General features: G+C 38.7%; 1 protein-coding gene across 1 annotated transcript in view; it reads left to right on the top strand.

Moving 5' to 3' along the window:
* VAT1L (vesicle amine transport 1 like) overlaps window positions 1–13,441 on the top strand; it is a 46,376-nt gene that overhangs the window by 10,233 nt on the left and 22,702 nt on the right. The window contains exons 4-7 of the mRNA XM_042877209.1: window positions 8,572–8,714; window positions 9,517–9,620; window positions 10,700–10,755; window positions 11,267–11,461. Coding sequence (XP_042733143.1) covers window positions 8,572–8,714; window positions 9,517–9,620; window positions 10,700–10,755; window positions 11,267–11,461 — 498 coding nt within the window. The remainder of the gene's footprint in view (window positions 1–8,571; window positions 8,715–9,516; window positions 9,621–10,699; window positions 10,756–11,266; window positions 11,462–13,441) is intronic.

The following is a 13,441-nucleotide window of genomic DNA, read 5'->3' as shown; positions in this document are numbered from 1 at the left end:
TGCAGATGTGATTTTCTGCTGAAGATTTCAGAGGAAATGTGCTGAAGGCACATCTTCCCCCTTAAACCACTCTTATACTCTGTCTGTTAATCCTTTGAAAAATATAACAGCCTCAACCGAGCAAATTATTTTCATGAAGTGCTTTGCTAATAAAACAGAAAACTGACACTGAAGTCACTGCAGGAAGAGATTTGTGTGTGTGTGTCTTATTGCTTTAACAGATACCAGGTCCATTAACGTTTTCACCATGTAGAAAACCTGTCCAGTTTGTTTTTAAATGCCGTAGAAATTCCAGAATACTTTAATGAGACAGTAGGCTCCCTGTGGGACTAGAAGCTTGTAATTTTCTTTTCTCATTATACACGATCATTATTTTAGCCACTTCAGGCAGTTTAAAAAAAAAAAAAAAGAACTTGTTGCTTCAAAAAGCTTTTGTGAGGTTCTTTGTTCTGGCTCCCCAGCTCCCTTTAGGAGAATCCTGCAGCTTTTTCAGAAAGCACTCAGGGAAAATTCTCAGGGACCTTTATTTTTGTGTTGCCTCAATGTATTTATGTGGCCTTGTTTTTGTTTGTAGATATTTCTGGTAGGGAGGAAACTACCAAACTGCTTTCCCATCTGTGCCTGGGATATGTTTAGTATGTGATGGTATCATTTGGTGTCTGACCAGGTGTTCTAGTTAAGGTGATTTACTTACTTCTGGAAGTTTCAAAGGGTATCGGAAGATAATGTAGAAAAAAAGAAAATGCACTCTGCCTCCCACTCAGCTACAAGGTGAGGGAGTTGTCTGATCTTCACGGTAGGAAAGATAGCTGGCTGTAGGGAAGCATCTTGTCTCTCTGAAACAGGAGGAGAAATACGGACAGTCACCACCTGCTTGTAACACTGCATATTGCAGCCTTCCATTTAATAAGAAAGACCTGCTGCAGCACTCAGATAAGGGGATTTGAAAGAGGAGATAGTGTTTACTTTTGTTTCCTAGGGTCAGGTTGTTGATTTTGACTGTTTGGAATGGGAGCTGCAATGGGTGTTTTGGTTTTCCTGTCTCTTTTTATCTGGTGAGATGGGAGAAAGTAAGAGAAACTGACCGTCAGCTGTCATCCTGGAAGGTGAAGTAGGCTGGAGAAATAGCAGGGGCCTTCTGGCTCACAGTTCTCATCAGACATGGATAAGAAATTAGTATCTTGCAAAGCATTCTCTTATCATTCCTCTGTTGCAGATTAAGATCTAACAAGAACCAGGCTGGTCATATGCTATCACTTAACACTTCTGTTTAAGTGGTCTGTTACACTGTACAGCAGGGCAGTTCAACGGTTAACAAGATAAAACTGTATAGTACCTATGAGGTATAAATGCCTAAAACTAGGGGGATGTGCCCTTCTGAACTGATTGCTAAAATAGTGAGGTCAGCTGACAATGAACTTCAAAAACTTAGGATTATACACACACAGAAATCAAAGCTCAGAAGTGTGAGAGGTTTGCAAGAACACGTGACTTACTGTAGGACAAATACCCAGATGAGAAGGTGGCTTAAATTTAACTGTAAAACTCTATAACTGATGTTTGGAATGTCTGTAAGAGAATGGTAGAATAGGTCCCGTCACAAATATACTTAAATGACATTTTTTTCAAGGGTAGCTAAGTGGCAACTGGAAAAATAGAGTGAGGAAATGGAGCATTAGCATGCACTCCCCTGGGACTGATCTGCTGTGCGAAGCAATTACTTCTTTAAAATGAAGACTGCTCAAGTCAGTGCGTTCAGTGTAAGTTTCAGTACAGGCTTGTATGAGATTACATTAATAATTTGAAGAACAACTTCATAAATTATGAACTGTATCCTGGATTAATTGAATTGGTGTATTTTACAGGATTCCTGTATTTAAAAAAAAACAAAACAAAAACAAAACATTATCATCATTTCTATATGTAATAAATCCAATTTCTCTGCCTGTTAGATCTGCTTGGAATGAATTCTTTTGTGGGTTTGGATTTGTTAGAGGCTGCCATTATGCCCATATGCCCATTTGCTCATCTGTTTAGTTTTTATATATTGCCCATTCCAAGTGTTTAGAGCAGAAATTACCGGTCATTTACCACAATCATGTAAACACTTCAATTTCATTGCTTAACTCCTCAGATACAAGGCAGAATTACTAGCCAGTTCTTTCACATTTCACACTCCCAGGTGTAGAACCAGGCTGCTTTTAATGCAGTATTGATTGCTATCCTGAAACTGTGATCTGACCTTCCTTCCACCCTCAGCAGAAGAGGAAGTTGAGGAAGATACAGATGCAAGCTCTCCTGTTTGAATTCAAAGGATAAATCTGACTTGGCAACAGATCTAGGCCATCCTGGCAGGAGGGGTTACTGCTTGGCAGGAGCCCTTATTTTTATTTTGTCTCCCCTGCATAAATTGCAAATATTTGAGGATGTGTTCCAAAATGAATCACATCTATCTGACAAAGAAGTGGCACTCTTTAGCAGCTGATCTCACGGTATCACAGGGATTCCTTCGAAAGAATGATCAAATTTCTTCCTAAAAGAGAAAAAAAAAAAAAAAAAAAAAAAAAAAAAAAAAAAAAAAAAAAAAAAACCAAAACAACTCTGCATTTATCCCTTCAAATTTTCCCTGCTCTGTTTTGCAGTATGAGAAGTTTTCCTCACTTTCCAGATTTAATTTGTAACCAGTTAATGTATCTCTGTATCTTCTCTGGCTCTTTCATTTAAATTAACTGTTTTTTCATCTTGAGACAGTTCCTTCATATCTCTTTGGTAGTATGTATATATGGTTAGAAAAATGCTCATGATCAGGCCTTTCCTTGGCCTGTGTTTTTTCACGTTGAAAGCAAGTTTGCTCGTGCACACTCAGTTTCTATAATAAGGTCAGATGTCTGTTTCATTGAGCATCCTACTCACAGTACTCCACAGTATTTCCTGGGCTTTGAGCTGAGTGACTGCAAAGCAGCAGTGGGCAGTCTGAAAGCCAGCCTTCTAAAACAGATCTCTCAGCATCCCCCATCGTTTTCAACATTGTATGGGCTGATTGAATTTAGGTCTGTCTGCATGTAGCAGGTAGGAGTACATTAAATAGCACTCTTGACTTGTATTTGAGTTAGTTCTTGTTGAATATGCGTTATTGGAATTTACTCCCTTTTTCTGATGATCTCAACTGGTATATTGCACAGTGGCATCACAGCTTCCCGATCTGATAAAAACTTTATCCAGTACCTTCCAGAACACTTGCTGTTTTCTTCTCAGTAGTTCATAGGTATTCTGCACTTAATAAATACACCCCCAAGTGCTTTTCTCCTATTTCTTCTCCGTCTGAAAAGGAAGAGAATAAATCAGCCCACACAAAGCCATGTGTAGCTGCTTTCAGTATCCTAGCTGACTCATTTGAAGCCAGACAGGGTGTCTTTACACCGTGATGCCCTGTGCCATGTGAATGCCTCTAAAGCAATGGATATGCTCCCTCAGCAGCACAGGAAAGTCCCAGTGCCATGTCTGAGTCTATTTCCAGACGCTGCCTCAGAGCGTAATCTGTTAATCAAACACAAAAGCTTGGCAAGCCGTACACAAAAAGCAGTTTCCCTGACCATAGCAGGCTGTGGTGTCTGAAGGCCTTTCTTTCTGCTCTCCCCAGAGGATTTGTCCTTTTCCCCAAGTCCCCTACTGAATCACCTCACAGGCTGCCACTGCTGCACTCTTCCTCGGCTGTTCTGCCTTTTCTGATGGAGTTTGTGTGCCCTGAGCAAGAACTGTGGCAGGTGGATGCTGGCTCCCTTTAGTGCAGAGGGTTTACACCAGATGTAGACACAGCCATGAGTTTTGGTTGCATCCAAACGTCACAATTTTTCATGGAAGGAGGAGAAAAAGCATTCCCTGCTGATTTGTGCAGAAAGTCAGTCTTAGGATAAAAAGAGATTGTTACCTCACCTCACCTCCTGCTGCCTCTCCTCCAAAACTTTCTGTGGTGCACTGAGTGTAACGGATGCTGCCTTAACACTTGCCTTGTTTGTCCACTCTGCAATGTTCACTTGAGTTCTTGGTTTCCAATTTCCTCTGCTGTACCAGAAAATTAACACCCTCAGGAGATGAAGTACTGTGCAGCTAGCTTCTCCTGACACCACAAAAAAGTTCTCCTTGATGCCAGGAGATCTGTAGACATCCTCTCTTGCAGTTTTGTTACTCTTTGTGTACTTCGTACCGCCTTCAAATATGGGCATGTGGCAGCAGTGCATTTTGGAAGTGTGAGTTATCTTCATGTTCAGTTCCAGACAGCTTTTGTGTGCAAGTATAAGTCTGAGTGAGTTTTGAAATGCCATAGCACCTCAGGCTGCAAAAATATCCTCCAGAAGTGATCATTTCTTACCGATGCTATTGATTCTCATAGATGCTGTTTTGCTGGGTGTTGTTTTGTAGATGGTTTGTTCATTCCTGCTGTAAGGCTCAGCTCAGGTTATATCATAGCAAAGTATATAGAGCAGAAAGAGTGCGTGAAAGACTACTGATGTGTGACGGCTGTACATCAGTGCAAACTGGTCTCTCTTGTGCCTTTTGGTCAGAACCTTTCAGAAATTCAGTAATTTATTTATAATTCAGCCACTGTTAAGTTAGTATTAATAAGCTGATTAGATTAGTAAATTTTTGTGTAGTCATGCTTTTCATACTGACTTTTCAATGCCTGTGATATTTCCATGGTTTTAACTTTGAAATTGCTTAAATGAACGAAGTGGTCTGTTTCTTTTTTTTTTAATTTAAAATCTGCTTTTCCTCTCTTTTATATGACTATCTCAGCATGAGAAGTTTCTGATCCTGCAGGTTTAAAGTTGGGTTTTAAAGCAAACAAATGTATAAAAATTTCAGGTTTTTTTACTGGAACTAAAGCTTACAGAAGTGTATTCACTTAAAATAGATAATAGATTCTATAATAATCACATTTAGATTAGGTTCAATACATTGATGTCATAAATTGTCAGGAGCCCTTGAAAATGAGTCTGCCAGACAGACTTTGAAGCTAATGAGATGTGAGATGCTCTTGTGCTGAGTCCAGTACACAAGACTTGCTTTGCTTCCATAGAACACTGAAACCCAAGCTGTTTGTCAGTGTACAGTTCTGTATGATAAACTGTGTGTGTGCACATAGCTGGATTGCTCTGAAGGTAATGCCTTCTATTGATTTCCATGGAAACTACAACAGGTATAAAGAGCACAATAACATTATTAATAGAGCAAATTCTCAGCTACAAAATGCTGGTTTTTAGTGTAGTCACCACCATTAGCTGTGCATTTTTGCCAGAAATGAGCTAGCTCCACTGTCATGGCAGCAGCATCCATTTCTAATGCCATGGGCTGAGATAATAAAATAGGAGACATTACTTTTGGAGCAGTCCTCATATATAGATTTTAAAGCAGATTAATTCCCTTGTAAGGAAATAATTTGTAACCGTGTCTATCACTTCAGTGAAGCAATTGATCAGTTAATTCAAAAGCAGCTAGATCTCCTTAAACATAAAAGTAAGTATCTATATGATAATTACTTTTTTTGCCCTTTATCATCTTCCCTCCCTGTGGTCAGGGCGAGTGCAGTGGGGAGTCACAGTCAGCAAGGAGAGCCCACCTACATCTCCATGGCCCAGAGAAGAGGATGGTTTTCCTTCCAGCTGCAAAACTCTTTCTGCATGCTTCTTTTGTAAACTGTGGGCATTCTGAACGCTGGGGCCCCTCACACTTGCAATTAGCATGTATAGCCCTCTAAAACGAAAGCTGCTAATCCAAAAGTAGCTAAATGACTTGAGGGATTAAGAAGAGAGACTTAAGAGCAACTTGCATAGCTGCAGTGCTGTTCTGGAGCTTAGTCGAATTCCTCAGAAATTAGTGAAACATTCAAGTTTGTAGGGCGAGTTCAGTTCTCCCATTTAGGTGAGGAAATCTTGCTAAGTCCAGTATCAGCCTTTATTCCTGTATTTTTGAAATTCAAATGTTAGGAACACTTTGCACCAAAATAAGTGCAAACCAAGGTTAGCTTCAGAAAGCTGTAGAAGAACGTTTCATGGAATTGTCACAGAATAGTTCAGTGATCTTGTTCATCCAGTTATGAAAAATACTGGTCATGTGAGTCAGTTTTAGGGTTTAAGTATCCACAGAAAGCTGGAAAGTATTCTCATGTAAGATCTTAGATAAGCTTATCTCTATGGGGGGGTGAAAGGAAGAAAATAGGTTATGTACATTGTGATGTTTTTTATGCATTTCTCCTATTCATCTGACGGTCGTTTAGTTAAATGTTAATTAGGATAAAAAACATTTCCTGCTCTAATATTTGACCTTTCAAACATACACCGTCTTTGATTCAGGATACATTCATTATCCCTTGTATTCCTGACTTACATTGAAAGTGCAGAAAACTAATTAAAGAATAGATCAATAATGTCAGAATTTCACTCAACTAGCATATGTTATAAAATACTAATGTAGACATGTAGTTTACTGGGGGTAATGATTTTCTGGAAGGCGTAGAAAATGAGAAGTTGATTACTAGAGAAAATAGCTGAGAAAAAAGAGATACAGAAGTCAGATTGTTTTTTCTTGTAATTCTGTGTTTTTGGAGGCTTCCGACCGAGCTGATAAGAAATAGGAAAGACAGCATGAGAAGAGTGAAACTGTGCTACTAGAAAACATCTCATCTTGCGATGTCTTCCCCAGGAAGACATTTGCCTATGATTTCTATTAACTTAAGGATTCAAATCCAGGAAAACAGTGGATGATTTTAAAAAGGAAAGGTCATTTATGTTTGGTATTGGATTATCGTGCTACAAATCTACATGCAGATCTGGGTCCTGCTGTAAGTTTCTCTGAGCTGCTGGACATGTTCAATTTGCTCTGCTGTTTCCATTTGTCACCTGTAAAGAACAAATTAGAATGCATCCTCTCTCGTTCCCTTCTCTTCACCTGTTGGTATCTGCCCAAAGGTCACAGAAACTGCTCTTGCTGTGTAGCTGTTTACTGACTAACTCTGTTTGCATGCCACCATATAAAAATACTACTGTTGTCCTCTTGAGATGTTCAGCTTTGATGACTGTCACTAGCAATTACATTCAGCATTGAATGGGAAGATGCCAAGACCCCAGGGTATGCAGGATTACCCAATTATTCTATTGTAAATAAAAGCCAAGCACTGATTACTGGTATTTACATAGTAATAATCAGAGTTTCTGGTTTGAATGTGCTGAAATGTGTTTATCCATGGATGATTTTACTGGTCATGCATGCTGTTTACAAATGACAATAAGTCATAAGGCTGTAAGTGTAAGTAAGAATCTGCTAAATTCAGCTAGATGTTATTTCCTGAATCACAGTGCTGTTTCTTGCTTCTGGGCATATCCATGCAACCCTACTATTTCCAGTGGAATAATGTGGTTGCAGTGAGGAGTGGAATTTGTTTCTTTAACTGAGGGATAGTTATGCAGTTTTACACCTGTGTGTGTCAGTGGATGCATGTGTATGTGTGTGTAGATAGAAGTTCAGGCTGTCATGGAGCACAATGAACTTCTCTTTCTCAGCGGTGTAATTTCCATCATGGCAGTAGAAAGAAAGCGGGGTTCTGTTTCAGATCTCAGAAATTAAAACCATAATGTGAAGTGCGTTTTATTTACAGCAAGAAATTCCTGCAAGCTCATTTAAACATAGGCACAGGGAAGCATAAGCTTACACTGTAGAAGCCATGGAACTGAGAGGATATACTAGGAGAACCATTCCCCTGTGTGTGCTCAAGGCCATTTTCTCCTCTTCCCTACTGATTGGTTTTGGAGATGGGGCACTGGGCTCAGTGAGCCTGATAGTGTGACTCATGGCTATTTCTGCATTCTGAAACATCAGTAATAATAATGGTTGTTATTAAGAAGAGGGAAAACAGATTTGCTGTACTGTGCAAGATTTGCCACGCTAAACTGATATCTCCTACTGAAACAAGAAGAAAATGTGATCCCTTAAAAAAAAAGTAGATTATATGTTGTACTGGACCACAGGAATCTGAGGAATAGAAGCTGTATCTAAGTATCAGAAACAGTTATCTGCTGTAAGTTTTGTTATGGCATAAAGTGCTGTGAGGCCTTCTTGTGAACAGAGGAGGTTAGAATCACACATGGAAGCAGCCACAATTATTCTGAGGCATGGAGTGCCGATGTTACTCAAGGGTCTCTGGGAAAAAGGCAAAGTAGAAAGTGTGAAATATTTCTGATGTTCTCTTCCAGCAATCGTTTTTTATGTTCCTTGTAAATTCATGCAATTTCCACTAAATTACCCTGCCTTTGTTAAGAGAACAAGAACTCCTTTCCAATACAATTCTTGATAGAATGAATTCGTTTAATCTTTGTAATTACTTTGTCTTCAGGATATCCATCTGATTTAAGTGTGTTTTTTTCCTATGACTGAATTGCACTACACTGGTAAGAAATTAGTTTGGGAAATGCTTGCATGTTTGGTGTTGGATTTTGCCCTGTCACGAATGAATTGGTAACTGCAAAGTCTGTCTACCAGTTTCCATATCAATGAACTAACATTATAATGTGCTTGCAGGGTCAAGCTGTTGCTCAGCTCTGTTCAACCATTCCCAATGTTACTGTTTTTGGAACAGCTTCATCTTTCAAACATGAAGCAATCAAAGACTCAGTAACTCACCTGTTTGACAGAAATGCAGACTATGTGCAAGAAGTAAAAAGGTATTTTTGTTTTTCTCAAGTAAGTGTTATGTACCGTCTGGCAAAATACCATGAAAAACACTGGGCTGATCGTATCTACGGGAAGAGATTACCCTGTTGAGTTCAGGAGCTGGAATTATTCAAGAAAACAGCTTAGATCCTTAGACAAGGAACAAAATAGCAAGCATCTCTTTATTTCTTTATAAGCAGCATAAGATTTGCAAAGTAAATACAGTGGGAAGAAGAATACAGATGTGACCAGAAAACTCCAGTTATCTCTGTATGTAGTAGCTCACTGTAGCTTTACAGAGAAGAAGTTTTCAGTGAATCTGTAAGTTATCCAAGTTTTAGAGGAGCTCTCTGGTGTGACTCCATCTGCCTGTGCTTCTGTCTTCTGCCAGGGACTGATAGCAGAGCATGTGATGTCTGTTTTAGTTTCAGATCCTCAGGTTTTGTTTGTTTGCATTTAGATTAGAATTATCCTGTTGTCTTCAGAAATCCTGCATGCTTTGTGTGCTTCTGTTTCCATTTATATGCTTTCAAATACCTTTTTTTGTTTCAGTTTGCCTAACTGCTTTTAGATAGCTATATCAATAAAGGTGACAAAACTGTGGAATTAATAAGAAAATCTTAGTGAAAAAAAAAGTCTTTTTTGTTTTACTTGTCAGATAAATAAGAGAAAATGCGTTTTCCTGTATCTTCTATCTGTTAAAATACTGACTTATTTAGTTGGGCACAGCAATACATTTCTCAAAGGATCACTGCAAGACTTAAATTCCTGTGAATCCTATTGCAAAGTGAGGCTTCTTTCTTGTTTTTTCAGAATCTCAGCAGAAGGGGTAGATATTGTTTTGGATTGTCTGTGTGGAGAAAATACCGGGAAAGGCCTCAGCCTTCTCAAGCCACTTGGGACCTACATTTTATATGGTGAGTGAAAGCAGGTACATCTTTCAAAACTAAAACTTCGCTAAGCTTAAAATCATCTCAGCCACTCATTCCAAAACTGGATATTTATATGAGTGGCTACCACGTGATATTCTCTTGATTCAACCATTTCCAGTCAAGGATTTTGGAGTAGATAAGCATAGGCTAAATTATTGAGAAACACTAGCTAATACAAAGAAATTCTTAAAAGAAAAAATCAGAAAATAAATGTGTTTCAGATAATTAAATGCTGAATTCTGCAAGAAGAGCTTAGGAGCAAGCGTGGATCTCTCATTCTTTGCGCCACAAGAATCACACTGAGGCCTAACAGCTCTAACACAGAGCAGGGGGGAACCTTAGGGGAGGCTTTCAGAGAGAAATCTGTCATTTCTGTTGGCATGACTTTGAGGAATTCAAGCCTGGGTTTCTGTTACCAAATTCTGAATTGCACACTGAGTGCTTCACATACTGAGTAAGCACATCTTGCCTGCAGTTCTGCCAGGTTGCCTTGTTGTTTATTGGTAATGCCACCACAGTCAGCTTACAGGAGTCAGCTGAAGGGATTGCTCAATTCTGCAAATGAAGAATATATCTCTGTTGTAGTGGGAAGTGCAATGGCATCACCGAAAAGCATTTCTGCTTCCTTGGTCTCACATCCAGTGGCAGTAACAATGAGGGAACACTGTCACTCAAGTATCTACTTGGAGTGTACAAACCCAACCTGTTTGTTATGTAGTCCCTGCCAGTGAATTTCTGTTGTGTTTGTTATCAGGTTGAAATGAACAATATGTGTATGTTCAGACTTGTAGTAGTCTGACCTTTGATGGTCGGATATATTTATCTGTTGATGGAAGAGAGGATATCACTGTGGTGATCAATCCTGTGTATTTATAGAGATGAATGTTATTTTATTGGGAATAAATGAAGAGCTGCAGAAGAGAATGGTATCAGAATGACTAATAGCACTTAACCTGTTCCTGGCTTTGAAAGAAATTGTGTTGGTATAGAAAAAAATCTACTTACAATAAATGGTTTGATCGTCAGCGTGTAGTTAGTCGTCTCTGTGTACTCATCTTTTACAGGTTCATCTAACGTGGTTACTGGGGAGACAAAAAGCTTCTTCAGTTTTGCAAAATCAGTAAGTGTCCCAGCACTGTGATTCCACTCTGCTTTCCTCTAACCTCAGTCTTCTCTGAACAATGTTGGTAAATAGAAGTTTTATGGCTGCACTGTGGTCTGACACGTTTTATTCTGATATGACAGCTATACAGGAATTGAATCTGTGTATGATGCATATTTAAGCTGTTATCTACCAGACATACATCTGTAAAAACAAAGCTGGATAAGCAGTGTATGGTTTCATTGTTTTGAGAACAGTCAAGAGCTGCTTTCAAAGGATGGGAGATCCATTATTTCTAGTGTCAAGTCCTAAAGCTTGACACAAAAATGAGTTTTATTTCTGCATGTCAGTCATTAGCTACCTGCTTTTTAGCCTGTTAAATAAAATCCTTACCACTTGTCTTGGCTGCTATTTGAGAACTGACAGATGAGTCATGTAGCATATCTGCATAGATAGTTTTCTTTGTCAACTTTTTAGTATAATTTCTGAAGATTGTTTCTCTACCTTGCTGCTGTTTTTTCCTTTCCAGTGGTGGCAGGTTGAGAAAGTGAATCCTATCAAGCTGTATGAGGAGAACAAAGTTATTGCTGGATTTTCTCTGTTGAACCTACTTTTCAAACAGAATCGAGGTAGCCTGGTCAAGATTGTGATGGACAAACTCCTAAATCTATATAACAGTAAGAAGATCAAGCCTGTAGTTGATTCATTATGGGCTTTGGAAGAGGTAGGAGCAAAAATTTATTTCCACCTGTTGAGGTTTTTTTTGTTTTTTTTTTAAATGTATATGCATTGTTGGATGCAAAATTGGTTTTAAATCTGCATTCACAGATTTCTTTAGTAAATATTTCGGGAGTTCCAAACTCTCTGTGCAACATTCTTCAAAATACTAAGAAAATGTGAGTTTTCAATCTTAGAAAATTGTTGCTGATTCCTAAGCACATGAAATTTGCGACTAACTAGTGCAGCATGAAATGCAGATATTGTAATTGAAAACAAAACCTACTTTGAGGAGAAGATCAAGTACATAAGCTTTACTTCTGGTTTGTGCTTGCAAACCTCACAAGCTTGAAGCTTTTCAGGAAAGTACTGAACACGTGTTACAGAAAGTTGAATCAGAATTCTCTTAAATGTAAGTTAATGCTCCAGTGATTTTATTTTTTTTCCCTTCTAATTACTCAGTTCTCCTTAGAGAAATGCAAACAAACTAATCTGATCATAGCCTGTATAGTGACAAGCCCCTTGACCAAAGAAAACTTTTATCACCGGAAACGCTTATACTTAAAATGACAGTAAATGAACATAAATGTTTTCAGAGGTACGAGCAGATATTAATGTACAAAGAAATGCCATGATTATAGCAGCACCACTAGATTCAGTTTTATTTGTCTGCGAAGTGTGCTCAGCCTGACACGTTGTTAAGGTTTGTGATCACTTAAGAATGCAGAATGTGAATGGTAGTTGCACGGTTTCTCTTCAGAAGGTGCTGTAACAAAATTCTGGCTGTCTTAGTACATCAGCTTGTATTATCATGCATCTGTGAGGAAACAGTAATCATCAGACATAACAAAATGCATTATTATTATTAATGTATTACAGTTCCAGATAGCCTGCAGTTAGTGTTTGGAGGCCAACTTGTTGATTATTCGGGTGACATTGAAGAACTTGTGATGGATACAGGAAAGAATACTGGACTGTGTTGGGGCTCCATAGCCTTAGACTGTTCATGGAGCAAGATGCACTGCAGAGTTCACTGAGGCTTCAAGGTGCATGGCTAGGTGTTATGAGAAGAAGGTGCATACTGCCCCAGGTCATGCTTGTAAGGGAGCTGTGAGCATCTTCATCCTATCTGTACAACTGCTCCTAATGTGCCCCAACATAGCACTTCGTGTTTCCCAGGAGATGCAAATGATCCAGCAGTGTATGGACTCTGTTTTTTCCTCTCCAGCAAAACAGAGAGGAATTACAACTTCACCAGGAAGCCTTGATCTGTATCTTTCCTGAAGAATCTGTTACTGTTTGTTCAAAATGTCTGCTTACATTGTCATTGACAAGCAACTAAGTAGTGCTGTAGCTTTACCAGCCAGTGACATGAAGAGCGGCACTCAGCTCAGCGATTGCACTAAAATGGCTAACTATTGGAGAGAAATCAGATGTTGTGGTTAAAAGCATCTGGCTCAGAGCTCGAGCAAGATAAAAACACTCTGTCCTTGTCTGAATGGGAGAGCATTTTAAGAGCACTCTAAAGTAGAACTGCATTCACATTTTGGTTTTCGATGTGGTTTCCATTATTTACTTAGTAAATAACCTTACAAAGCATTTAAAGAATTCAAGTGGCACAAGGCTAGATAGGCATTCTGCAATTTCTTGTTCATATACTTCTCGAATTTGATCCTAAAAAAAGGAAAAAGAAAAGTATAGTAACAGTGTCCTTAAGATATTTCAGGCTAGAACATGAAAAATTACACATGGTAGGCTGATCTTAATAGCAAACATGATGAGAATTTGCTGGGAGACTTTTGTTTGATAACATTTCATCTAACATTTGGCAGTACCATGTACCATCCCTAGCATTAGACTGTAAAATGTGTAAATACATCTGTTAAAGAGTGCAGTCTAGAAAACTAGACTCATTTATCACGCCTGCTCATTTTTCATGAGCTATCTGGGCAATTTACAACGAAATTATTGGCTATATATTCAGGGA

Source organism: Lagopus leucura, unplaced genomic scaffold, assembly GCF_019238085.1.
Source record: "Lagopus leucura isolate 7727_CA_CO unplaced genomic scaffold, USGS_WTPT01 Super-Scaffold_100017, whole genome shotgun sequence".
Taxonomy (NCBI): Eukaryota; Metazoa; Chordata; class Aves; order Galliformes; family Phasianidae; genus Lagopus; species Lagopus leucura.
The sequence above is the reverse complement of the archived record's forward strand: the minus strand, read 5'-3'. Positions and strand labels throughout refer to the sequence as shown.